The sequence below is a fragment of the Bombina bombina genome, chromosome 7 (genome assembly GCF_027579735.1).
Source record: "Bombina bombina isolate aBomBom1 chromosome 7, aBomBom1.pri, whole genome shotgun sequence".
Lineage (NCBI taxonomy): Eukaryota > Metazoa > Chordata > Amphibia > Anura > Bombinatoridae > Bombina > Bombina bombina.
In genome coordinates, this window is record NC_069505.1 from 500,482,609 (window position 1) to 500,508,805 (window position 26,197).

Sequence of the window (26,197 nt, forward strand, 5' to 3'; positions counted from 1 at the left end):
TTTCGTTTTTTTTTTTTTTTAAATTTAAAATATTCGTTAGAATAATAGAATGTTTAGCTATGTATTCATTCAATTTCAAAATGTAATATTCGAATTCGAATGTGACATTAAAATTCTAAATAGTATTTCTAGTCTAATACTGTGTTTTAAATGTAATATTCGAATTCAAATGTGACATTCGAATTCAAAATAGTATTTCTAGTTTACAACTGTGTTTAATAAAAGTGATATTCGATTCGAATGTGATATTCGATTCAAATGTGACATTCAAATTCAAAATAGTATTTCTAGTCTAATACTGTGTTTTATAAATGTAATATTCAAATTCGAATGTGATATTCGATTTGAATGTGATATTCAAATTCGAAATAGTGTTTCTAGTCTACAATTGTGTTTTATAAATGTAATATTCGAATGTGACATTCGAATTCGAATGTGACATTCGAAAACTCTAAATAACATTTAAAAATCGAATTTTTAAGAATATTCGTTCTTATCAACATTCTATTATGTAAATCGAATTTCTACAATAACATTCGTTCTAACATTCAAATTTGAATATAAACACATTCGCCCATCCCTAGTAATTATCACATATATTTATCTTGTAGTTTTATTAGGTGTTTTTAAATTCGAGATATAAATGATAACTCGTATGGTTTTGGAACATTGGAAAATCCAGTCATTTGAGGCTTGATATAATCGTCTGTGAATTGGGTTTTTGAGGACAGCTTAAAATTCTGGAGGATGTAAGTGAAGAACAAGAAAAGTTCCATTTTAGCTAGACCTTCCCCAGCGCAGATGCGTTTTCCTGGAAAAAAGAGACGAAAGATAATGTTCATAAGAAAAATGATTGGGATCACATAAATTAACTTTTGGAGATTATGTTCTAACAGTCGTTAGCACCAGTTACAGAAATTGTAATCCAATTCTTTTCTTGAATATAAATGTTATTAAATCTTCTGGTAAGCAAATTTCATGTATCTATAAATCATTATATAGGGGTGAATTTATCATCCCTGCAGGCGGACATGCTCCCAGGTAGTGAACCTATCCTCCTGCAATCGCCACTTGCGATGTTTAATTACACAGTGAAATTTAAAGGGACATGAAACAGAAAATTTTTCTTTCATGATTTAGGTAGAACATACAATTTTAAACAACTTTCCAGTTTACTTTTATTATCAAATTTGTTTCATTCTCTTGGTATTATTTGTTGAAGAAGCAGCATTGCACTACTGGTTTTCTAACTAAACACTTGGGTGAGCCAATAACAATCAGTATATATATACAGCAACCAATCAGTAGCTAGAACCTAGGTTCTTTGCTGTTCCTGAGCTCGATAATTTTACCCCATAATAATACTTTAGCAAACTACTTTTGAGTCTTTTATGCTCTTTCTTCAAATTATGACACCTTTTTTATTGGTATAACAGCTTATTTCCTACTGATCTTACTACTACTGCTGATAAATATTTTAAGCACAACAGGTCCCATGTATGATTCTTGAGGCATCCAACTAGTATTTTGTACAATATGTTCTCTATACTTCAGCACATACTCTACCTGCACAGTTGTAAATAGGTCAAGTTCTACGCTAATCGGATATTAGTTTATTCTGAGCTGCAACACCTTATTTTTAACTTTGGTTATATAATAAAATATGAAATCAGAACTTTACTGTTAGTTAGCGAAATGTTAAATACCGCCCTTGTTATTTTACTAATGTTTCAATGTGGCTTTCTTACAATTCTTGGTTCAGCATGCTGTGCAATGCTTGCTGATTGGTGGCTATATTTAGCCACCAATCAGCAAGCGCTACCCAGGTGCTGAAAATTTCAAAATGGTCAAATCTCTAAGCTTATGTTCTTGCTTTTCAAATAAAGATACCAAGGAAGAAAAATTGATAAAAGGAGGAAATTAGAAAGTTGCTTAAAATTGCATGCTCTATCTGAATCATGAAAGGAAAAAAAAATCCATTTCATATCCCATTAATTATAGACATGGGGTAAATTTATCATAGAGCGAGTGAACATGAAACGATGTAGCGTATCATGTCCGCTGCACATCGATAAATGCAGACAGCATAGTATTCAATCGGGTTGATTTCTGTCCGCGGCCTCAGAGCAGGCAGACAGGTTATGGAGCAGCGGTCTTTAACAACCTTAAAGCAACAGTAACGATTCAGATAGGTTATGCAATTTCAAACAATTTTCTTTTATCATAAAATTTGTTTTGTTCTCTTGGTATTCTTTATGAAGGCTAAACCTAGGTATGAGCTAGACTCATATGCTAACCTCTAAGCCCTTGAAAGCCACCTTTTATCTTAGTGCATTTTATTAGCTTTTCACAGCTAGACAGAGCTAGTTCATGTGGGCAATATAGATAACAGTGTGCTCACAGAATGACTACAATGCAAGTCTGTCAAAAGAACTAACATAAGGGGGCAGTCTGCAGAGGCTTAGATACAAGATAATCACAGAGGTAAAACGTGTATTAATATAACTGGGGAATGGGTAATAAAGGGATTATCTAACTTTTTAAACAATAACATTTTTGCTGTTTACTGTCTCTTTGATTTAAACAATATATAGAAAGAGAGAGAAAGATTAAAGAATGAATGGAAGATACTAAAAACAATCTTTTCAAACAATACACATTTTCAAGAAGACTATAACTAACATTCTTAACAAATTTCCTTCAAACCCGTATTACTCTACCTGTAGAAAATGGCACAAATGCATCACTTTTCTTAAAGCATCCGTTACTGTCCAGAAAGTGTCCAGGGTTAAATTTTTCAGGCGTAGCAAATTGGGTTGGATCCCGGAGAACAGTACACAACAATGGTAAGACATCAGTTCCCTGCATGCACAGAGCAAGAAACATGTTAGCAAATATTGTGATATGTAGTTAGATATTCATTTATAGCCTAATATTTACAATTTGTCCTGTGAATATATAAGCTAAAATAATAAAAAGTTGTGAATAAACATTTCTCTACTTAAAGGGATACTGAACCCAATTTTTTTCTTTCATGATTCAGAGAATTCAATTTTAAGCAACTTTCTAATTTACTCCGATTATCAATTTTTCTCCATTCTCTTGCTATCTTTATTTGAAAAGCAAAAATGTAAGTTTAGATGCCGGACCATTTTTGGTTCACAACCTGGGTTGTGCTTGCTTGTGCTTGCTGATTGGTGGCTAAATGCAGCCACCAATAAACAAGTGCTGTCCAGTGTACTAAACCAAAAAGCGGCTGACTCCTTAGCTTAGATGCCTTCTTTTTCAAATAAAGATAGCAAGAGAACGAAGAAAAAATGACAATAGGAATAAATGAGAAAGTTGCTTAAAATTGCATGCTCTATCTTAATCAGCAAAGAGAAAAAATGGGTTTAGTTACTTTTAAAGGGACAGTTAACTCAAAATGAAACGTTCATGCAATTTTAAACTTTCAAATTTCCTTCTGTTATCAAATTTGCTTTGTTCTATTGGTATCTTTTGTTAAAAAAATATTTGCGTGTAAGATCAGAAGCTGCAGTGCATTAATGGGAGCTAACTGGTTGTTGGTAGATGCACATTTATGCCTTTGTCATTGGTTCCACAGATGTGTTCGGATAGCTCTCAGTAGTCCATCACTGCTACTAAGCCTACTCTTCAAAAAAAGATACCAAAAGAATGAAGAAAGTTTGATAATAGAAATAAAATAGAAAATTGTTTAAAATTGCATGTTGTATCTGAATCATGAAAGTTTAATTTTGACTGTAATGCCCCTTTAAATGTGTTATTTTGGCTAAATTCTTGCCAAGCACCATTACCAGATAGCGTTATTCAATAAAACTTCTATAAAAATGGAAATGTCCCTTAAAGTGATAATAAAATGCTGATATCTAGTTTAGTCTATGGAACTTGATATCTAAGATAAACATCTAATACTTTAGGAATTGTAGTTTTTTTGTGTGATGTATTATTGCACTAACACTTCTAAGAACCTGGAGGTAGGTTACCATTAGTCTATGGGCTCGATGATCAAAATTAAGCTTTCATGATTCAGATAGTGCAGCAATTCTAAGCAACTTTCTAATTTACTCCTATTATCAATTTGTCCTCATTCTCTTGGTATCTTTATTTGAATGTAAAGCTTAAGAGCTTTTTTTGGTTCATCACCTGGGTAGCGCTTGCTGATTGGTAGCTACATTTAGACATCAATCAGAAAGCGCTACCCAGGTTCTGAACCAAAAAAATGGTCCGGCTCCTATGCTTACATTTCTGCTTTTTCAAATAAAGTTACTAAGAGAATGCTTAAAATTGCACGCTCTAGTCTATTTGAATCATGAAAGTTTAATTTTGACCAGACTATTCCTTTAAGCATTATAATGCAATAATTGTGTCTCTCCTTCATATCCAGATTAAAACACATAGATGGTCCAGAGCACTGTTTAAAAATATATACTTTATTGATAACAGTTTAAAATGAATAAGTGACATTTTGGGGTCTCCCCCTTAATCATACATGTATGCCGCTCCAGCAATTCCCCCTCCTGCCGCTCGTCGTCACTTCATGCGTTAGCAATGACGAATATGGCATCCTCCAATCACAGCTTCCCCCCCCCCCCCTGGGAATCATTGCCTGAGGCAATGCCGTGATTAGAGGAAGCCGGATTCGTCATTTTTTAAAAATATGATGAGGCTTGCGACGGGCGGGGGAAGCACTAGAGCGGCTTTCAAGATTAAAAAGTAAGTATTTGAACAAAACGAGTGAAATGTAAAGTTTGATGAATGAAACTGCCCCTGTTTTTAATAGGGTTTTTTTAAAAACCGGGCACTGATTCATCAAACTTGACATTCACTTTAAACTTCCTACTAACCATCTTGAATTTTGGGGTTTTCATTTCATTAAGTCTAAGGGGCCTATTTATTAAAGGTCTTGCGGACCTGATCCGACAGTACGGATCTACAGGCCCATTTATCAAGCTCCGTACGGAGCTTGAAGGGCCGTGTTTCTGGCGAGTCTTCAGACTCGCCAGAAACACAACTTATGAAGCAGCGGTCTAAAGACCGCTGCTCCATAACCCTGTCCGCCTGCTCTGAACAGGCGGACAGGAATCGCCGGACATCAACCCGATCGAATACGATCGGGTTGATTGACAGCTCCCTGCTGGCGGCCGATTGGCCGCGAGTCAGCAGGGGGCGGCGTTGCACCAGCAGCTCTTGTGAGCTGCTGGTGCAATGTTAAATGCGGAGAGCGTATTGCTCTCCGCATTTAGCGAGGTCTTGCGGACCTGATCCGCAGTGTCGGATCAGGTCCGCAAGCCCTTTGATAAATGGGCCTGCAGGTCCGCAAGACCTTGCTGAATTGCACCATATCATTTTGAGTAAATTTATTTTGGACATTTTTATAAATATGATAAGTAATATTTATTATTCAATAAAGCCCCAATATTATTTATTAAAATGTAGACTGCTGGGATGTTCAACAGCTTTCATGAAAATTCATGCAAATTGAAGAGATGTATTGTGAGGGGAAAAAGGTCAAATGCGTTATTAAGAAGGACAAATCTATAAATCTGAAAAACCCTCAGTTTTTTTACACACTGAAAATGCAATGCAAATGCTCTCAATGCAATGTACTGTCTGAAGTCTAATAACATGGGATTTCTAATGGAATGGAATAGCCATGGATTTGAAAAACTCACTTTAAAGTACACTGTACAGTAAAGTCTCTACCCTTTAACTTGTTTTCAGTCATCCATTTTACATTTTGTGCTTTGGAATGTCCCTTTATATGAACATTAAACACTTTGGGCAAGATGACAAGTCACGCAGCAAATCAGTTGCGAACACCCCGCCCGCGTTATAGCTTTTTCGCATTTGGCATTCCTCAGATATTACAAGTTTAACTTACTTTTTGCGCACTTTATGCAGCATAATATAAACAGCCAAATTGCGTGCTCGTTCACGTATTCCCCATAGAAGTCAATTGAGAAGACAAAAAGAAGAAAAAACACACTAAAACCTAATCTCTTGGGAAAAGCCCGTGACGTATTTTCCTCGAAAAGTGTACATGAAAATGCGAATATATCATATTGCAAAATTATTTTTGAAACAGAATATTTTCAATTAATAAATATTTCTCTATATTTCTGATGATTGTTGGATTGATATATCAATTTATAGCGAGATATGTATATGAATATCCTATATAATAAAAGGCCAAGAGTGTTTGTCCGAAGCTGTCAAGCGCAGTAGAGACTGCGTGCGAGGACAAACACACCTGGCCTTCCAACTGACCTGGCATCTGGCGTCAGCGTGTGGTGGAGTGGGTGTGGCTGGCGGGTGCAACGTGGGCGTGGCCAGACAGGTGCAAATGGGTGGGGCCAAGGCATGACGCGGGCGGGGGCGGGCGTGATGCGGGCATGATGCGGGCGGGCCAGGCTTGATGCTGGCGGGGCCAGATGCCGGGGCCGACTGCCGAGACAGAGAGCTCTAAAGAGGGGGGATAGAGAGAGCAGAAGATGGGGGGATAAAGAGAGGGAGAGAGACAGCAAAAGAGAGGGGGGAGAGTGCGCAAAAGAAAGGGGGGAAGAGAGTGCAAAAGAGAGGGCGGAAGAGAGCGCAAAAGAGAGGGGGGAGGGAGCGCAAAAGAGAGAGGGGAGGGAGCGCAAAAGAGAGGGGGGAGGGAGCGCAAAAGAGAGGGGGGAGGGAGCGCAAAAGAGAGGGGGCTAGGGAGCGCAAAAGAGAGGAGGGAGGGAGCGCAAAAGAGAAGGGGGAGGGAGAGCAAAAGAGACGGGGGAGCGCAAAAGAGAGGGGGAGGGAGCACATAAGAGAAGGGGAAAGAGTGCAAAAGAGAGGGGGGGAGCGCAAAAGAGAGGGGGGATGGAGCGCAAAAGAGGGGGGAGCGCAAAAGAGAGGGGGGAGGGAGCACAAAAGAGAGGGGGGAGGGAGCGCAAAAGAGAGGGGGGAGGGAGCGCAAAAGAGAGGGGGGAGGGAGCGCAAAAGAGAGGGGGAGGGAGCGCAAAAGAGAGGGGGCACAAAAGAGAGGGGGCGGGAGCGCAAAAGAGAGGGGGCGGGAGCGCAAAAGAGAGGGGGGCGGGAGCGCAAAAAGAAAGGGGGCGGGAGCGCAAAAGAGAGGGGGAGAAAGCGCAAAAGAGAGGGGGAGAGAGCGCAAAAGAGAGGGGGGAGAGAGCGCAAAAGAGAGGGGGGAGAGAGCGCAAAAGAGAGGGGGGAGAGAGCGCAAAAGAGAGGGGGGAGAGAGCGCAAAAGAGAGGGGGAGAGAGTGCAAAAGAGAGGGGGAGAGAGAGCGCAAAAGAGAGGGGGAGAGAGAGCGCAAAAGAGAGAGAGAGCACAAAAGAGAGGGGGAGAGAGAGCAAAAGAGAGGGGGGAGAGAGCAAAAGAGAGGGGAGAGAGAGCAAAAGAGAGGGGAGAGAGAGAGCAAAAGAGAGGAGAGAGAGAGAGCAAATGAGAAGAGAGAGAGAGCAAATGAGAGGAGAGAGAGAGAGCAAACAAGAGGGGGAAGAGAGAGAGCAAAAGAGAGGAATGAGAGAGGGAGAGAGACAGCAAAAGAGGGGGAGAGAGACAGCAAAAGAGGGGGAGAGAGAGAGAGCAAAAGAGAGGGAGAGAGACAGCAAAAGAGAGGGAGAGAGACAGCAAAAGAGGGGGAGAGAGAGCAAAATAGAGGGGAGAGAAGCAAAATAGAGGGGGGAGAGAGAGCAAAAGAGAGGGGAGAGAGAGCAAAAGAGAGGGGGAGAGAGAAAAAGAGAGGGGGGAGAGAGAAAAAGAGAGGGGGGGAGAGAGAAAAAGAGAGGGGGAGAGCAAAAGAGAGGGGGGAGAGAGAGCAAAAGAGAGGGGGGAGAGAGAGCAAAAGAGAGGGGGAGAGAGCAAAAGAGAGGGGGGAGAGAGCAAAAGAGAGGGGGGAGAGAGCAAAAGAGAGGGGGGAGAGAGCAAAAGAGAGGGGAGAGAGAGCGAGCAAAAGAGAGGGGAGAAAGAGAGAGCAAAAGAGAGGGGAGAAAGAGAGAGCAAAAGAAAGGGGAGAAAGAGAGGGGAGAAAGAGAGCGGGAAAGAGAGGGGAGAAAGAGAGAGTAAAAGAGAGGGGGGATAGAGAGAGAGCAAGGGGTGGGACCGCTGTACTGCAAAAAATGGCCTGTGTACACAGGCTTTATGACTAGTATATATATATGTCTAGATATATTAAGATCTATATGCGAATATCTCGTTTAAAATCCCTTTGAGATATTGTTTAATGCACATAAGAGCTCCTATCTTTGATCCCTTAGAACTTTTCTGTGCAATATTTTTTTTAAATAACTTTTATTAGATAGTGTTGACATGAGTGTAACTGTACTTTGTAATGTAGGTTTGTGAAACTGTAACTGTTTTGTTTTGCAAAACAAATAACTACAGCTCTTCGAGTACGGAATGGCGGAAAAGGCGAATGCGCACACAATCGTGATTTTTTAAGACTTCTAAAAGTCTATATCGCACAGGAAAGACAGAACGTACAATTTGTAATCTTGCCCTTTGAGATGATAATTTAAAATTATAAATTATAAATATAAAAAAAACTCTGCACTATTCTTGAATTATTTATTTTGTCCCATTTTCCTGTAATTCCATTCTAAAATTGTGCATTTTTCAGTTTCTGTTAGAAATGGAAGTGCAAAACACTGTTATATACCACACAGCCATTGGCTGCACACTCTAGTGACCTATTTATAACTGTCCCTAATTGGCCACAGCAGAGAAGGTAACCTAAGTTACAACATGGCAGCTCCCATTGTTTTATAGACACTAAAACTTTACATAAAACATAAAACACAAACCGCGGGTATGGTGTAGCCATGGAACGTGGTGTCCCTTGTGACGCAGTGAGGGACACTCATCGGAATAACATCACTAAATCTTTGAATCTCATGTATTACAGCATCTGTATATGGCATCTTGTTTCGGTCATCGATGGTTGGGTTGCGGTTCTGGCCAATCACACGGTCTATTTCCTCATGAATTTTCGCTGTTGAGAAAAAAAAAATGGCTTCTGTTTTGACTAAACAGAATAATGCTATTCATCAATATTAGCTCAGTGCTTAATTTATGGCGCTCAGGGTTCAGATAGAGCATGCAATTGTAAGCAACTTTCTAATTTACTTATATGATCAAATTCTTTGTTCTCTTGGTACCTTTGGTTGAAAAGCATGGACATAAGCTCATAGCGTGTTGTCTAGAGCACTATATGGCAGCAGTTTTGCAAGAATATCAATATGCAAGATCACCAGATGTCATCACTATCTCCAGCCATGTAATATGCCAGACACCTACCTAGATTGATACCTACCTATGTATCTCTTCAACAAAGAATACCATAAGAATGAAGCAACTTTGATAATAGAAATACATTGAATACCCTATCTGAATCACAAAATACACATTTTGGGTTTCATTTCCCTTTAAATACTAATATAGATATTTAAGAGACATACATTTTAATAAAATGTGTATTTATGAGTATTAAAACAAGTTGGCACTGTACTTTATTAATGTATTTTAGCTCTGCAATTTTTTTTATTCCTCAGAAATAGAAATGCACACTGCAGGCTAACCCTGCAACATATTTGTCCCTTACTGGCTTTAGCATATAACAGCTGCAAAACAATATACTTCATACTAAGATAATGATAGTGATTAGTTGTTGGCAAATTCAAACCCTAATTTGTTTCTACAAATAAGGCAAGTGTTTTGGCAGCAGTTACTTTGTTTAAAAAAAATGTTTAGACTTGGCTGATATGTTATTCTATAGCAAGACTACAGAAAGTCTTTAAAGGAATATGAAACCCACATTTCCTTTAATGATTCAATGACATTTTAAGCAACTTTCTAATTTACTCATATTATCATTTTTTCTTCATTCTCTTGGTATCTTTATTTGAAAAGACAGGAATGTAAAGCTTAGTAGTCGGACCATTTTGGTTCAGCACCCTGGGTAGCATTTGCTGATTGGTGGCTACAGTTTTGTTGCATATCTCTTTAAGATTCAGTAGGGCATGCGTGTTGTTCTAGAGCAGACATCATCAAACTTGGCCCTTCAGTGGCTTTGGAACTACATTTCCCATGATGCTCAACCTGCTAATATATGCTGGCTGAGCATCATTGGAAATGTAGTTCCAAAACTTCTGGAGGGCCAAGTTTAAAGATGTCTGTCCTAGAGAGATTATTTTATGTCCGCTCCTCTCCCACAACTTTAAAAGCTATAATTTTTCATCTGCAATAACTAATTTTGAAGAAAAAAGTGTCATCCTGATTTTAATTTAGACTTTGCCAATATCATTCCCATGATTTCATAAAATTTTACATTTGAAAAATCTTGAAAATATTATAAATGTTTTTTAAATAAGTGTGGGAAATGAATGTTTTTCTACATATGAATATCTACAATGGAGTACTGCATTTTATATACCTGTGTTAAGTTAAAAAAAAAAAAAAAAAAATCACTTAAAAATAGGGTGACAATATTGCCGCTTTACAAAGGGACACATATGAAAAAACATATGTCAGGTTTCTTATACAAAACCTTTACTTAAACAGCCCTGACATATGTATTTTTCAGATGTGTCCCTTTGTAAAGCGGCAATATGGTCACCCTACTTAAAATGTTACTTCATTAATCATTTGCAAAAACATTTTTTTTATGATTTGAATAATGCTATTTATTGTCCCTTTATTAACTTCCCGAGTCCACTTCCAATTTGTACTGTTATTAGCAGGGGTAGAAAAAATTCCACTGTACTTTACCAAACAGAGTGAAACTTATCAGACCAGTCAATATTGAATTTAGGATATGATATTAATTTCATTAAAAAAAATACCTTCAATTTCTGGATACTTGAGAAGAATGAGTAACCCATGTCTTAAGGTGCTGCTGACCGTCTCTGTTCCAGCAAAGAATAGGCTTGTGGTAGACATTACAAGGTTCTTCATGCCAAATTCAGAAGCTGGGTTTTGTTTATCCTATAAATAAAGGCATTTAGATATAAGTACATAGATGGTCAAGTTAGTTGTTCTCAGAGCCAGCCCTTATGGCTGCAGACTCATGTGATATTGATTGCAGGAGATGGGATTGTACAGTTATTGTTGATGTATTAACTGTTGACTGTGGATACTGTTTCACTAGTAGTGCACACATGGAGACAAGTTCCCTTCCATTGAACATTGTCCATTTAGACCACACAACCTCAAACTTGGCACTCCAGAGGTTTTGTAACTACATTCCCCATGATGCTCAGCCAGCTAATATGCTGGCTGAGCATCATGGAAATGTAGTTTCAAAACCTCAACTTGGCTGATATGCTGGCTGAGCATCATGGGAAATGTAGTTTCAAAACCTCTGGAGGTCCTAGTTTGAGGATGCATGGTCTAGACGATAAACCTAGACCTTCTTAAATTGAGTCCAGTGTGTTGAAAATACATTTAAAATGCCAATTAGCTTTTTGATACTTACACGAACTTGGTTTGGCATGTCAGAATGTTATTTTTTTTTTATTGATTAATATATGCAGTCAATTAATATTATTCCCACCTTGCTGTTATTTCACAGAGACTTAAATAAAAAGAGAGAAGCGCTCAACCTGGGAACGAACAATAGCATAATAGCTTGATCTATTGCTAGTTACCACCCAAGAAGCAGCCTCTTTTTGCTCAACATGTGCCTTTCACAGAGAAGAACTTTCCTGTAGTATATCAGTCTGATCCTGACTTAACAGTGCAGTCCAGCCCCGAAATACCAGGTAATCCCTCTCTGAACGAGAGAAATAGCAAAACCCCAGACGTACGTTTCGGCCTATTGTGGGCCTCGTCAGTGAGGTGTCCACGTCTTTCACAGAGACTGTCAGTATGGCCTTATTAGCCTCTTCAGCTACACAGGTTTCTGTGCTATACCATCCATCTGATTCACAAAACGTCTGCCAGCCTGATTGTCTTACTGGCATTGGGCTAGGAGAGTGATTTCAGTTCCTGGTGCAGTAAGGTGTACTGTACCTTTAAGGAGTCCTGGAAGAACAATTAGACCCTAATTGTGGTAGTCTTTATAAGCTCTCTGATAATGAGATGACTTCTGTATAAATATATGTGGGGTGTTCAATAAAGTAAATATTAATTTCATAAATTAGACTCAGTTTAAGTTCATAGAATCTGGGGTAGAGTGTCTTAGGATATATCTCCTTTTCACTATATCGCTTAAGTCTCTAGCAAGAAATGACTGCCCTGATTTTACCCCCCCAATCAGGTCACCACCTGTGAACACTCTCTTTACTGAGAGAGAATTCAGATACCTTAAAGGTTACTTGTAAGTCTATGGGGTAGATTTATTAAAGGTCGAGCGGACATGATTCGCTGTAGTGAATCATGTCTGTTCGACCTAGCTAAATGCCGAGAGCATTCTAGTGAAATGCTTGTGCAATGCCGCCCCCTGCTCACCGGAGACCAATCGGCCACTAGCAGGAAGTGTCAATCATCCCGATCGGATTGGGATGATTTCAGTCTGCCCCCTAAAAGGTGGCGGAGAAGCTAAGGAGCAGCAGCCGTACGACCAATGCTTCTTAACTTCCGTTTCAGACGAGCCTGAAACGATGGGCGTAGAAAGCAGCATACGCTGCTTAATAAATTTACCCCTATATATCCAATTCATTTGGAAATTTTCATTAAAACCATAGGTCAATAACTTTTATAACTCAAGATCTATCTATCTATTTGTCTAGATATCAAGTCTATCTATCCAAGTCTGTGTCTATCCAAATCTTTATTTCTATCCATATATCTCTATTTATCTATCCCTCTCTCTCTGCTTATCTCCTCCTCACTTTTCCTCTCCCTCGTTATTATGTTTGCCAGAGAGATCTGAAGTTTCTTAGAACCTAATATTGGGTTTGATTCCAATAGAGTCATTTGTGTTTTGTCTGTTGTTTTTCATCTCCTGGTTGGTCTTTTTTAACATTGGAATGATCACAATGCAAACATAATTTCAGTATTTGAAGAATATCAGACCGGGTATTGTAAATGTCACTCATACAAAGCATAAGAAACAACCGTTTTGACAATGACAATCCCCCTAGCCACAAGTTATTGACTTAATATTTATTATTAATAATAAAATGGACAAATTTAATTTAACAGTCAACGGAACTTGATAAACGCTTGGCAGTAACAGATCGACAGATAATACACATGGTATAAGTAATTTTGATATCGACCACTGATCTGCGCATACTCAGACCCAAACAACAGATAGAGCTGCCCATGTCAACAACAGCGACAGACATTTTTTATGACAATTGAATCATGCAAAAAAAACCTAGTGGCCTGGTCAGTTGGTGAGAGTGGTTAAGCAGCATGGAGAGCAGTTGTATTTACATTGATTCAGTTTTCGGTTCTCAACAGTCATAATCGGTCATAATTTGTGCTGTTGTTGGGAAATGCAGATTGAATATCGTGAGAGTTATCAAGCTCTGCTGTGTTTGAAACAGTATGATTGTGATCACTTTGATTAAAATCCAAATTACATTTTTTTTTTATATTGAAGACGAATTTTGCCCATTATCTTTTGCTCATCTAAGTATATATTACTAACAATTTTTCAAAAGCATGTCTACAAGCCGTGGGTACCTGTTTCATTTTGATAAGAAAGCAGTCTATGTAATCACGGGGTGATGTTGGATCCAGAGTTTTCTCATTTTCCTTTGCTCTCTCCTCAACAAACTGAACAAACATATTTAGGATGGCATCAACCTTATGATGAGGTCCCGGAATGTGATCCATAATTTTGGGCAGCATTTCTTGCAGCTAGAAAAAGTAATAATATTTTTATTCTTCAAAATGTGTTATATATATATATATATATACATATATATATACATACATACATACATACATACATACATAAACACAGTTTTTTTTACATATATATTTTTTTATTTCATATTTTTTATTTGACTAACATTACATAGTAAAAGACAAGCTTTTGAGATTCCTCTCTTCCTCAGGTCTGAAGCAATACTGATCAATATGATAGAATATGTTCAGTGATATCTTGGAAAGAAGGAAGCTATGGGACAGGACAGGAGGTGGGAGAGATCACTGAGAGAATTAGCAGAGGGCTGTAAATAGCAGATCAGTCTTATGCTGAAAAATGCTGGTGGTGGGGGAGCACACTGGTAGGGTAAGTGCTGGATAATCTTAAAAGAGAGAACTGCATACCGGTATATACTGTATGTATATAACATATTCATATTTAATGCACAGGAAGTCACTGATGTTAGCATGTACGTATGTTCACAGGCCAATGACAGATGTTAGGTGACAATAAATAAAGTTTTGGTAATGTGACAAAAAGCTGGAATCTACATTCAGTCCTGTGCTTATCATGTCAAAATATGTCACCGTTTTAATGTACTATGGTTTCCGTTACTGGGTGCATTTAAAGTTCTCTTTCAATATTTTGATAGTAAGCTTTCCAATGGAGTAGGTAGTCTGGGTGAAATGGTGTCCAACTTCAGTATAGTATTTATTTTCTTTGTGATTTTTACTAGAGTGTCCTAACCTGAAACACAAACTAATCCGTAGTAAATTGAGCTCAGAACTGGACAGCATACAAAATAGCACCAAATGTTGCAATAACGCACTTTGCAAGCTGTGTCAACACATATGTAGAAGACTAATCTGATTGGAATCAGCCCTAGTGCAGTATTAGGAGTGCAAAGCTGCTAACCCTTGTACTACAGGGCCACATATCACACAACGTTCAAAAAGTAGCAGCAAAACCTTCTTAGTGGTACAAAAATTTGTTGAAGGTAAAATAAAATCCAGATATGTTGTAGACTATATGTCCTTAATCATGCTCAATACACAGTCACAGAAAAAGCACATATTTAAAATACATTGACTCATCCCACCAATTAGTTACATCATACCTCAGTAGAAAAATTAATCATTGATAGTGTAGTAACCCTAAATTTCTCATCCAACCTTTTTACTTAAATATTACCACTTAGTTGTCACTTTCTAAACTACAAATCTCATTATATTTCATTCGTAAAAATACAGAAAGATACCACTCTTTACTCATCCCATGAAGTATCATTGTTTTTAATTTAGAGATCCAAAAGGCTTTGTTTTAACCTGCGTTCTCTATTTCCCCCACGTCTACTAATAGCTATATGTTCAATAATGTGATACCTAAGCTGGCTAATTCTATGCCCCATCTCTAGTAAATGTTGGGCGACTAGAGATTTCTCATACTTAGTTCTAATGTTGAATTTGTGCTCCGTGATATGGTCACAGACTCTACAGGTGGTCTCACCTATATATAACTTCCCACATGGACATTTTAATAGATACAATACAAAATCCATATTACATGTGTATTAGCCTCTTATTGCATATTTATTTCCTGTGCTAGGATGCACATTAAAGGGACCTTGTATAAGACTGTTACAATGTGAACAACCCCGACAGGCAAAGCAGCCAAGCTTTTGAGGAGCCAATAATGTTTATTTAATCTGCTTGGGCCTATAGCAGTTTTAATGAGACTGTCTCTTAGATTAGTGAATGTTGAAACAAAAACCTATGGTAGCCTATAAACATTAAAACTGATTTAAGCCCCAGCAGAAGAAATAAACAAATATTATTGGTCAAAATCAGTGGAGCATCATTTTTCTTGCAACTTTGAAGGATATAAATACATACATACATATAGAGCTCCAATTATGAAGATTCTATATGAGCAACGAAAGTGTAAGTTATTCCGAAATCCTGACTTTTTCATTAATTTTATTTAAAGTAAAATTATTAACACTTACAAATTTTCCCTGCCAGTAAGTTCCAATATTCTCTGCCTGTTTCATTAATTACTTTTTTTTGTGTTCTAAAATGCAAATGCTAGTCTATATTTATTTAAAATAACATCTATTCCCTTCCTGATTACTGTACTGTATTATTTTTCTAATGGTTCTATGTATACAAAAGTTTCCGGCATTTATTATTGCACATGCATTTCTTGTAAAATGCTTGTGCAAATGACGCCCCCGCACATTTGCTGCCAATCGGACGCTTTTAGGGGGTTTCAATCATTCCGAACGTGTCAGATCGGGATGATTGCTGTCCGCCACCTCAAAGGTGGCGGACGAGTTAAGGAGCAGCGATCTTATGACTGCTGCTTCTTAACTCCTGATTTCGGCTATAGGTGAAGAGAAAATCTGTGAGGTATGCAATGCGCTAGATTCATAGATATCCATTAGGCTGCCAACGGTCTTGTAATTCAATTTAAAGGGACAGTAAAGTCCAAATTAAAATGTAATGATTCCGATTGGGCATGTAATTTTAACCCCTTAACGACCGAGGACGTGCAGGGTATGTCCTCTAAAGAATGTCAGTTAACGACCAAGGACGTACCCTGCACGTCCTCAGTCTGGAAAGCAGCTGGAAGTGATCCTGCTCGCTTCCAGCTGCTTTCCGATTATTGCAGTGATGCCTCGATATCGAGGCGTCCTGTAATAACACTTTCTAGCCATCCGATGCAGAGAGAGCCACTCTGTGGCCCTCTCTGCACCGGACATCAATGGCCGGTATCGTTGGTGGGTGGGAGCTGACTTGGGAGGCGGGTGGGCGGCCATCGATGAGCTGTGTAAGGTGGAGGGGGCGGGATCGGGGGTGGATCCAATGGGGGCGCGCACGGGGGGCGCGCGCATGCACGGGGGTGTCGGGCGGGAGCGTGCACGGGGAGGGAGTGGGTGGGAACCGCTACACTACGGAAAAAAAGTTAAAAGAAAAGTGAAAAAAAAAAATGAAATAAACTTTTTTGTAAAGCATCTAAGGGATCTGGAAGGGGTGGGGGGTTGGTCTGGGGGGGGGGGGGGAGAAGCTACACTACAGAAAAGGGACATTTAAAAAAAAAAAAATGCATATTTTTCACTAAACTGGGTAGCAGCTGCCAGTACCCAAGATGGCGCACATTAAGTCGGTACTTAAGATGGCGGGGACATTTGTGGGGTAGGGGAGGGAAGAGAGATGTTTGGGAGGGATCAGGGGGTCTGATGTTTCAGGTGGTAGGCTGATCTCTACACTAAAGCTAAAATTAACCCTGCAAGCTCCCTACAAGCTACCGAATTAACCCCTTCACTGCTAGCCATAATACACGTGTGATTCGCAGCGCCATTTAGCAGCATTCTAATTACCAAAAAGCAACGCCAAAGTCATATATGTCTGCTATTTCTGAACAAAGGGGATCCCAGAGAAGCATTTACAACCATTTGTGCCATAATTGCACAAGCTGTTTGTAAATGATTTCAGTGAGAAACCTAAAATTGTGAAAAATGTAACGTTTTTTTTAATTTGATCGCATTTGGCGGTGAAATGGTGGCATGCAATATACCAAAATGGGCCTAGATCAATACTTGGGGTTGTCTACTAGACTACACTAAAGCTAAAATTACCCCAAAAAGCTCCTTACATGCTCCCTAATTAACCCCTTCACTGCTGGGCATAATACACGTGTGGTGCGCAGTGGCATTTAGCGGCCTTCTAATTACCAAAAAGCAATGCCAAAGCCATATATGTCTGCTATTTCTGAACAAAGGGGACCCCAGAGAAGCATTTACAACCATTTATGCCATAATTGCACAAGCAGTTTGTAAATAATTTCAGTGAGAAACTGAAAGTTTGTGAACAAATTTGTGAAAAAGTGAACGATTTTTTGATTGCATTTGGCGGTGAAATGGTGGCATGAAATATACCAAAATGGACCTAGATCAATACTTTGGGATGTCTTCTATATAAAAATATATACATGTCAATGGATATTCAGGGATTCCTGAAAGATATTAGTGTTCGAATGTAACTAGCGCTAATTTTTAAAAAAAAAAAATGGTTTGAAAATAGCAAAGTTCTACTTGTATTTATGGCCCTATAAGTTACAAAAAAAGCAAATAAGATGTAAACATTGGGTATTTCTAAACTCAGGACAAAATTAAGAAACTATTTAGCATGGGTGTTTTTTGGTGGTTGTAGATATGTAACAGATTTTGGGGTTCAAAATTAGAAAAAGTGTTTTTTTTTTCCATTTTTCCTCATATTTTATAATTTTTTTTATAGTAAATGATAAGATATGATGAAAATAATGGTATCTTTAGAAAGTCCATTTAATGGCGAGAAAAACGGTATATATTATGTGTGGGTACAGTAAATGAGTAAGAGGAAAATTTCAGCTAAACACAAACACCGCAAAAGTGTAAAAATAGCCTTGGTCCCAAACGGACAGAAAATGGAAAAGTGCTCTGGTCACTAAGGGGCTAAACAACTTTCCAATTTACTTTTTTTTTCTCTTAGTATTTTTTGTTAAAGGCTAAACCTAAGTAGGCTTATAAGCTGATTTCTAAAACTCTGCAACCCACCTCTTATCTCAAAGTCTGGCTGCGAATATCGTATAACATGTACTGTTTGTTCATGTGTGCCATATAGATAACATTGTGCTCACCCCAGTGGAGTTATTTAAGAGTCAGCACTAATTGCCTGAAATGCAAGTCTGTCAAAAGACCTGAGATAAGGAGGCTGTCTGCAGAAGCTTAGATACAAGGTAATCAAAGAGGTAAAACGTGTATTAATATAACATTGTTGGTTATGCAAAACTGGGGAATGGTAAATAAAGGGATTATCTATCTTTTTAAACAATAACATTTTTGGTGTTTACTGTCCCTTTAACTAAGACTAATACATGCTTTTTTACAACTGTTGAGGTGGTATGAGCCCCAAGACAGCAAAAACCCCTGGAGAAAATAATGTCTTTTACCTGTCCCCACGTAGAGCTGAAATGTATAAAGGACTCATTAAGCAGGTTCAGAAGTTTTAGAAACTCAACATCTTCATACTCAAACCGTTTTCCAAACACCACAGAGCAGATCACATTGGACACAGCTTGAACCAAAAGGTTTGTTGGATTAAATGGCCGCTCTAGAGTAGAGAGAATAAATAAAATACTGTGTCTCTCCTTTATCCTGAAATGACTGTTAAAGAACCATTAAACAGAGTCTATTTGCATAAATATAAATTAAGCAATGCAAACAAGGCAGATTCTTTCTGATATATGTTATAGTTTCCTTTTATTTGTTTGGCGTATGTATCATGTGACAGTCATCAGCCAATCACAGACAAATATGCGTATACACTGTGAATTCTTGAACGTGCTAAATAGGAGTTGATGCATCAGAAAGACTGTGCTTAAAGTGATGGTAAATTTCAGACTATAAGAATGTTGCAATGAAAAATATATTAGTTTGCAAATAAAACCACTTAATTTTTTTAAAGTGTTTATATATTTTATAATAAAAGGTTTATAATCCTAATTGATATTCCTACACCCCCTTCATTTCCTGTTTTGGCTGGGCTGTATAGAGCAGTCCCACTAACTCTCAACATAGGCTAAGGGTTTTAAAGGGGCTGGACTTTAAGATTGTCATATGACACACGTGTTGATTGGATGTTCACTGGAATTGACATAAAAAAAAAAAGTGTTCATCCAAGTGGGCTGGCATAAGCATTACTATATGAACTACTTTAACCCTTTTACAGATGGATTAAAAACAAAAAAAGGTACACATATACTTTTTAATGTCAAAGATGACATATATGGCCTTTGAATAGTTAAAGTTTACCATTACTTTAATTAGATGATGTAAGTAAATGTGAACGATGTTTAAAATTGCATTCCCTATCTGAATTGTAAAAGTTTAGTTTTGATTTTAGTGTCCCCAAATATATTATAATTGTTGATAAAGATTTTTTTCTTTTTTTTTGGTGGAATATAAGGCTTTAAATGACTAATTAACAGCTTCATTTGTTGTTGGAACCGTCTAACGGTATGAAGGAACACAATGAGATTTATTTATCATTGATTAAACAGGGTACGTGGTTGACTTTATTTTTGCATCATTCTTAGTGTTGCCACCTCAGCCATTTTTCCTGGACCCTTACAAGTTACACATGCTGCAGGGTGTGCAGGGAGGAACATGTATTGTTTTTCTGGACAGCACTATTCATAGGCACTATACATATTCCTCCCTTCAGCATGTGTAACTTATAAGTGTCCAGGAAAACATGACCGATGTGATAACCCGTAATCATTCTACATGCAGGAATAGAGTTTCTAATATATCAAAAAAGGACACACAGTAACCTTTAAAGGGACACTGAACCCAAATTTTATCTTTCATGATTCGGATAGAGCATGCAATTTTAAGCAACTTTCTAATTTACTCCTATTATCAATTTTTCGTCATTCTCTTGCAATCTTTATTGGAAAAGCAAGAATGTAAGTTTAGAAGCCGGCCCGTTTTTGGTTCACAACCTGCGTTGTTCTTGCTGATTGGTGGATAAATGCTGTCCAGCGCACTGAACTAAAAATGGCTCCTTAGCTTAAATGCCTTCTTTTTCAAATAAAGATAGCATGAGAATGAAGAAAAATGGATAATAGGAGTAAATTAGAAAGTTGCTTAAAATTGCATGCTCTACCTGAACCATGAAAGAAAATAAAATGTGGGTTTACTATCCCTTTAAGTTTATAAGTGGTCATCATGCAAAACAGTATTACAACATCTCATTAAAGGCCCGATATTCAAATCTTCGTTATTTCCTGCAAGATATAGCCAATTTTATTCTTGCAATTCTCACGATATTTATAGCAAGGGAAATGTTCCAAAAAATTGGCTTTTCTTCACCGTACCAATTATACGTAATGTGGCTTCTATAAGAAAGTATAGGGCTCAATACCTTAGAACAGTGGTCTCAAAGAACCGGCCCCAGGGCCATATGCAGCTCTCAAGATAGTTTAATCTGGCCCTTCCTTTTTTAATTGATAAACTATTAATTTGGGCTGTCATATTTTTTTTAGGATTATAAGAGGTGTAACTAGTTAAAGTTCTATATAGGCACTCAAACGATAAATATAGAATTGTGTATGTCTATTGTGGGCTACAACTCCCAGCATGCACTACTACTTGGGTAGATGTCACGTCCAGTTCTTAGTATATCCAGTTATGGAGCACTTACTCAGTTCAAGCGGCCCCTATGGGAGAACACTTGGCCAGTGGCCCCCCAGATACATTGAGCGTGATACCCCTGCCTGAAAACGTTGCAAATATATGCAAATATCAGCAGTCTGGAGGGGGCATATTTTTCAAAGGATGTTTGCTTACAAGATAATTTGTGTTTCTGAAATCTAAAAACAGATTAGGGGGACCACTTATCAAGATGCGATAACAGATTAGGAGCCTCTGCGTTTCAGGCTCGTTCAATCATCCCGATCAGATCGGAATGGTTGACAGCTCCCTCTTGCGTGCAATTGGCCGCAATGTTAAATGCAGTTAGCGTACTGCTTCACGCTCGCCATAATGCTGGGCAGATGAGGGTTATGATAGAGAACCTCGTCCACCAGCCCAATGATAAATGGAGCCCTATGTTTTGCTATATGTCAAATAAACTATATGCAAATTCCAAAGTCAATGACGTTCTGTATATTTCTTAAAAATGCTAATCTCGTCAATGAAAGAGTGGCATAACATGAATGTGTTAAAGGGACATTAAACACTAAATAAATGCTAGATAGAATGATGCATTCAGAGAAAAGATTAGTCTGAGAATAAAATGTAGATTTATTTTATAAAGTTTCATTAGCTTTTTAAATATTGACAAAATAAGTGCAAAGTTTTAGTGTCTATGAAACAATCTGAGCTGCCATGTTGTAACTTAGGTTACCGTCTCTGCTGTGGCCAATAAGGTACAGTTATAAATAGGTCACTAGAGTGTGCAGCCAATCAAATATCCCTGCATAGTTTTCTTATTGTAATAAAAATAATGTCCATTAAACGTCTTTTTTGTTTGCAAAAGCAAAGAGAAATGATGATGTCCTAATAAAGTAATAATGATTTTCAATAATGTAAAATAAAGTTCTGCATAATAAACATTTGCTAACGATATATACACTTATTGCATTATATTTTGTTTTGTGTAAAATCAATACACAATAAACATTGGGCCAGATTACAAGTGTAGCGCTAAATATTGCTTTCTTGAAAGCGATATTAGCGCTCCACCAAGTAATACCAGCGCACGTGTAAGTAATACCAGCGCACATGTTACAAGTTGTCAGCAATGCGAACGCAAGCTCGCATTCGCACTGTTGGTAAGCATTGCGCTCACGAGAGCAAGCTTCCATAAACTCCAATGGGAGCCTCATTCTGATGCCGTCAGAGACCAAAGGGGTAAGTAGCACAGCAATTGCAGCAATTTTTAATTTATATTAAAAAAAAATAATCAATTTTCAGTGCGTTTTTTTTTCTAACACCCCACTCCCATCAGCTTTAAAGCCCCAAAACTGCCTAGTGCAGTTTTTTTTATTAAAAAAATTGCTTTTAACTATAATGCCCTCTATTTTGAGGGCATTTGGGGCACTTTTAGAAAATTAACCAGAGATCTGATCTCTGGTTAATTTTCTGAGCCACTTGTAATGTCTGGTTATTTATCACGCGCCCAGTTTGCGGTTGCGCGATAATTTAGCGCTCCACTTGTAATCTAGCCCATCATTTTTAGATAGAATTACAAACACATATTAACAGATGACAAAATACAAATTCAGATATTGTTAACCTATATATTTATATCACAAAATACATTTCCATATCGCAAACTTTCACAAGAGTGCTGTATTTTGTAGCATACTGTCATGTATTGCGTAATTGCTATACATGATAGTCAAAATAATAAGGAATTATAAGAACCCTTATAAATCACGCCAAGACTGTGGTATAGATCATTACAAAAAGATCTAACACATCTCTTTACAAAATTAGCTTCACACAAGATTTTGAACACTTAAAGGGACAGTCTAGGCCAAAATAAACTTTATGATTCAGATAGAGCATGTAATTTTAATTTTCCAATGTACTTTTATCACCAATTTTGCTTTGTTCTCTTGGTATTCTTAGTTGAAAGCTTAACCTAGGAGGTTCATATGCTAATTTCTTAGACCTTGAAGGCCACCTCTTTTCAGAATGCATTTTAACAGTTTTTCACCACTAGAGAGTGTTAGTTCACGTATTTCATATAGATAACACTGTGCTTGTGCACGTGACGTTATCTGGGAGCAGGCACTGATTGGCTAGGCTGCAAGTCTGTCAAAAGAACTGAAATAAAGGGGCAGTTTGCAGAGGCTTAGATACAAGATCATCACAGAGGTTAAAAGTGTATTATTATAACTGTGTTGGTTATGAAAAACTGGGGAATGAGTAATAAAGGGATTATCTAGCTTTTAAAACAATAACAATTCTGGTGTAGACTGTCCCTTTAAACTTTCATGACTCAGAACATACAATTTTAAACAACTTTCCAATTTACTTCTATTTTCAAATTGTCTTTGTTTTCTTGTTGTCCTTTCTTGAAAAGCAGGAAAGTAACTTCAGGAGTGTGCTCGCGTCTGCAGCACTATATAAGGCAGCAGTTTTTCAACAATGTTATACATTAACAACAACACTAGATGGCAGCACTATGTCCTGTTATGTAGTACTATAGATGTGCATGCTACCTGTCTAGATATATCTTCAACAAAGAATAACATGAAAACAAAGACAATTTGATATTAAAAGTAAATTGGAAACTTTTTTTAAATTGTATTGTCTATCTAAATCATGAAAGAAAATATATTGGGTTCCATATCTGTTTAAGAACATTAGACACTTATTGCTAAGCGGATAGCTTTTCAACATTACAATGGTATAATGAGCTTTAGGGCATTCGGCCCAATGAGTCATTTGTGTAACAAGGGTGTAATTGGGCAAAAATGATTAAAACATTTCCCAGCCTCTCTAGCTTAAAGGGACATGAAACTAATTTTTTTTTAATTTCATTATTCAGATAGATTATGTAATTTTAAATTTTTTTCTAATTTACTTCTAATTTACTTTCTTTGTTCTCTTGGTATTCTTTGTTGAAAACCAGTGACGTAAGCTCAGGAGAGTTCACGTCTCTAAAGCCCTATGTGGCAGCAGTTTTGCAAGAATGTTATCCATTTGCAAGATCACTTAAAGGGACACAAAACCCACATTTTTTCTTTCATGATTTAGAAAGAGCATTCAAGTTTAAACAACTTTCTAATTTACTTCTATTATCCAATTTGTTTTATTCTCTTAATATTCTTTGCTGAAAAGCATATCTAGATAGGCTCAGTAGATGCTTATTGGTTGCTGCACTTAGAAGCCTCATGTGATTGGCTCACCCATGTGCACTGCTTTTTCTTCAACTAAGGATAGCTAAAAAATGAAGCAAAATAAATAATAGAAGTAAATTGTAATGTTGTTTACATTTGTATTCTCTATCTGAATAATGAAAGAATTATTTGGGGTTTAGTGTCCCTTTAATGACAGCACTATTTTTGCCATGTAGTGCTCTAGGTATTTCTTCAACAAAGAATACAATCAGAATGAAGTAAATGTTATTATAGATGTAAAACGTGTGTACTGATATCCCTTTAAAGGGACATTCCAGCCAAAATTGGAAACCACATGGATGCATTTCAGTATTGAACAGAAGCATTTTTGTAATATACATGTACTAGCAAAAATGCTTCTAATAAAAACTATAGCTGTTTCAAAAGTGTATTTAAGTATGCGCTGTGCACCAGCATTTTAAACACAGCACTTGCTCAGAGAGCCTAAGGTGCTTGTACCATCTGTTAATGACTGAATTTGTTAATTGCAGACATGATACAAGCCCTACTGATTATCTGAGCAGCTGCAATATTTAAAATGTGGGTGCAGTAACAATATCTACCTATGCTTCACATGCACGTGCAGAGAAATATGTCAACACTAAAACAGTGATAACTTTTACGAGAAGCAGTTTTGCCAGTACATTTATACTGCAAATATGTTTCTATTCAAAGATGCAATTAATCTATGTACATTTATATTTTGACTGGAATATCCCTTTAACTGGTTCCTACATCATTCTCTGCAGCTGATTGGCTAAAGCTTATTCTTCTCGGCATTTGCTTTGAATAAGCTGCTTTGAATCACATAGGAACTGGAGAGGCAGGAGAGATTGTTATTACTAGAGACGTATGTTAGTATAAGCATGTAGTCTTCTTATTGTATAATCTTTATTCTCTCTTATACACAGGCATTTGCTTAATGTGTTTACCATACAGAATGTGGCCACTTTTATTTGATTCATGGATATTATTTAATCACTTGATTGTTGACTTAACTGTGTTTGCCTTTTTTATTAAATGGACTCTGAACCCAATTTTTTTCTTTCATGATTCAGATAGAGCATGACATTTTAAGCAACTTTCTAATGTACTCCTGTTATCAATTTTTCTTCGTTCTCTTGCTATCTTTATTTTAAAATCAGGAATGTAAATCTTAGCCGCCAGACCATTTTAGGTTCAGCACCATGGATAGCACTTGCTTATTGGAGGCTTACATTTACCCACCAATAAGCAAGCATAATCCAGGTTCTCAACCAAAAATGGGCTGACTCCTATGCATCACATTCCTGCTTTTTAAATAAAGATAGCAAGAGAACGAAGAAAAATAATAGTAAATTCAAAAGCTGATCCTAAAATGGGCCGGCTACTTAGCTTACATTCCTGCATTTTCAAATAAAGATAGCAAGAGAACGAAGAAAATGTGATAATAGGAGTAAATTACAAAGGTGCATAAAACTGCATGCTCTATCTGATTCATGAAAGAAAAATAAATTGGGTTTAGTGTCCACCAATTTTCATATAACTGCATGTAAAAGAATATGCACAGATACTGATTTAAAAATCCAGTATAAAACCTTTTAAAAATTTACTTAGAAGCTCCCAGTTTAGCACTGTTGATGAGGTTAGTCTGGGACACCCAGTGAAAGGGGCTGGAAAAGCAGTAAGTGCAGACCCTCGCCCCTTCCTTACAAATGAAAAGAAAGATTACAGACTCCTGCTTGCTACTGTTAATGTAAACGCATGTATGCATCTGATACTTTGGGGCTTGGTTAGGAGTCTAAAAATCAGTATCATTATTAAAATATAAACAAAAACTATACATTGTTACAAAACACTCCTAGATGAGCTATACAAATAGATCATCTACATAACATTTATGCAAAGAAAAATCTAGTGTGCATTGTCCCT

General features: G+C 37.4%; 1 protein-coding gene across 1 annotated transcript in view; it reads right to left on the reverse strand.

The window, feature by feature from the left end:
* The window catches only part of LOC128666879 (cytochrome P450 2G1), a 38,372-nt gene that overhangs the window by 641 nt on the left and 11,534 nt on the right, over positions 1 to 26,197 (reverse strand). Inside the window, exons 4-9 of the mRNA XM_053721683.1 lie at positions 18,821 to 18,981; positions 13,645 to 13,821; positions 10,854 to 10,995; positions 8,817 to 9,004; positions 2,721 to 2,862; positions 1 to 811 (exon numbers count right to left, since the gene is read on the reverse strand). The exon at positions 1 to 811 is cut by the window's left edge and continues 641 nt beyond it. Coding sequence (XP_053577658.1) covers positions 627 to 811; positions 2,721 to 2,862; positions 8,817 to 9,004; positions 10,854 to 10,995; positions 13,645 to 13,821; positions 18,821 to 18,981 — 995 coding nt within the window. The 3' untranslated portion in view covers positions 1 to 626. The remainder of the gene's footprint in view (positions 812 to 2,720; positions 2,863 to 8,816; positions 9,005 to 10,853; positions 10,996 to 13,644; positions 13,822 to 18,820; positions 18,982 to 26,197) is intronic.